General features: G+C 34.0%; 1 protein-coding gene across 1 annotated transcript in view; it reads left to right on the top strand.

Annotated features, from left to right (window-relative positions):
- Window positions 1-602, top strand: part of ddah1 (dimethylarginine dimethylaminohydrolase 1) — a 16,423-nt gene extending 15,821 nt beyond the window's left edge. The window contains exon 7 of the mRNA XM_016553198.1: window positions 130-602. Coding sequence (XP_016408684.1) covers window positions 130-246 — 117 coding nt within the window. The 3' untranslated portion in view covers window positions 247-602. The remainder of the gene's footprint in view (window positions 1-129) is intronic.
- The last annotated feature ends 6 nt before the right edge of the window (window positions 603-608 follow it).

Below are 608 nucleotides of genomic sequence, written 5' to 3'. Positions count from 1 at the left end.
ATTATTATTTTTATTTTTTTATAAAACCAAAAATATAAACGTTTTAGTTTGAGCATTTGTTTATTTTAAAATGAATTCAGTAATTTATTTGATATTATATTATATTCATTAATACATTAATGTGTACAGGTGTTTGAGAAGCTGAAGGATCACATGCTCATCCCAGTGACCAATCAGGAGAAAGCGAAGGTGGATGGAGGGCTGACCTGCTGCTCGGTGCTCATTAACATGAAGAAGAACATCTGAACCACACGCAGAAACACTCAAAATAAATCAGATCGTTTCATCTGAACGGAAGACAGTATAAAACTTATTTCAGGTCTCAAACCTGTTGCTTTATCATATGTGAGGAAAATAAAGTACATTTATTTTTCTAACCAGCAACATTGTGGTCTTAGCTGGTTTAACTAGTCTCCAGACCATACTGACTAGTTTAACCGGCTCGGTCAGGATGGCCCTCTAGCTATTTACTTTTTTTAGCAACAGTGAGTTAAAACTATTACAATTGTTATAAAATCTAATTTGCATGACAAAAATTGCCCTAAACCTCAAAATGTAGCTGTAAACTGCTAAAATCATCTGGATCCACTCAGAACGACTGAACTGAA

The sequence above is a fragment of the Sinocyclocheilus rhinocerous genome, unplaced genomic scaffold (assembly GCF_001515625.1).
Source record: "Sinocyclocheilus rhinocerous isolate Xijiao unplaced genomic scaffold, SAMN03320098_v1.1 scaffold1848, whole genome shotgun sequence".
NCBI lineage: Eukaryota > Metazoa > Chordata > Actinopteri > Cypriniformes > Cyprinidae > Sinocyclocheilus > Sinocyclocheilus rhinocerous.
This window is presented reverse-complemented; position numbering and strand designations above follow the sequence as displayed.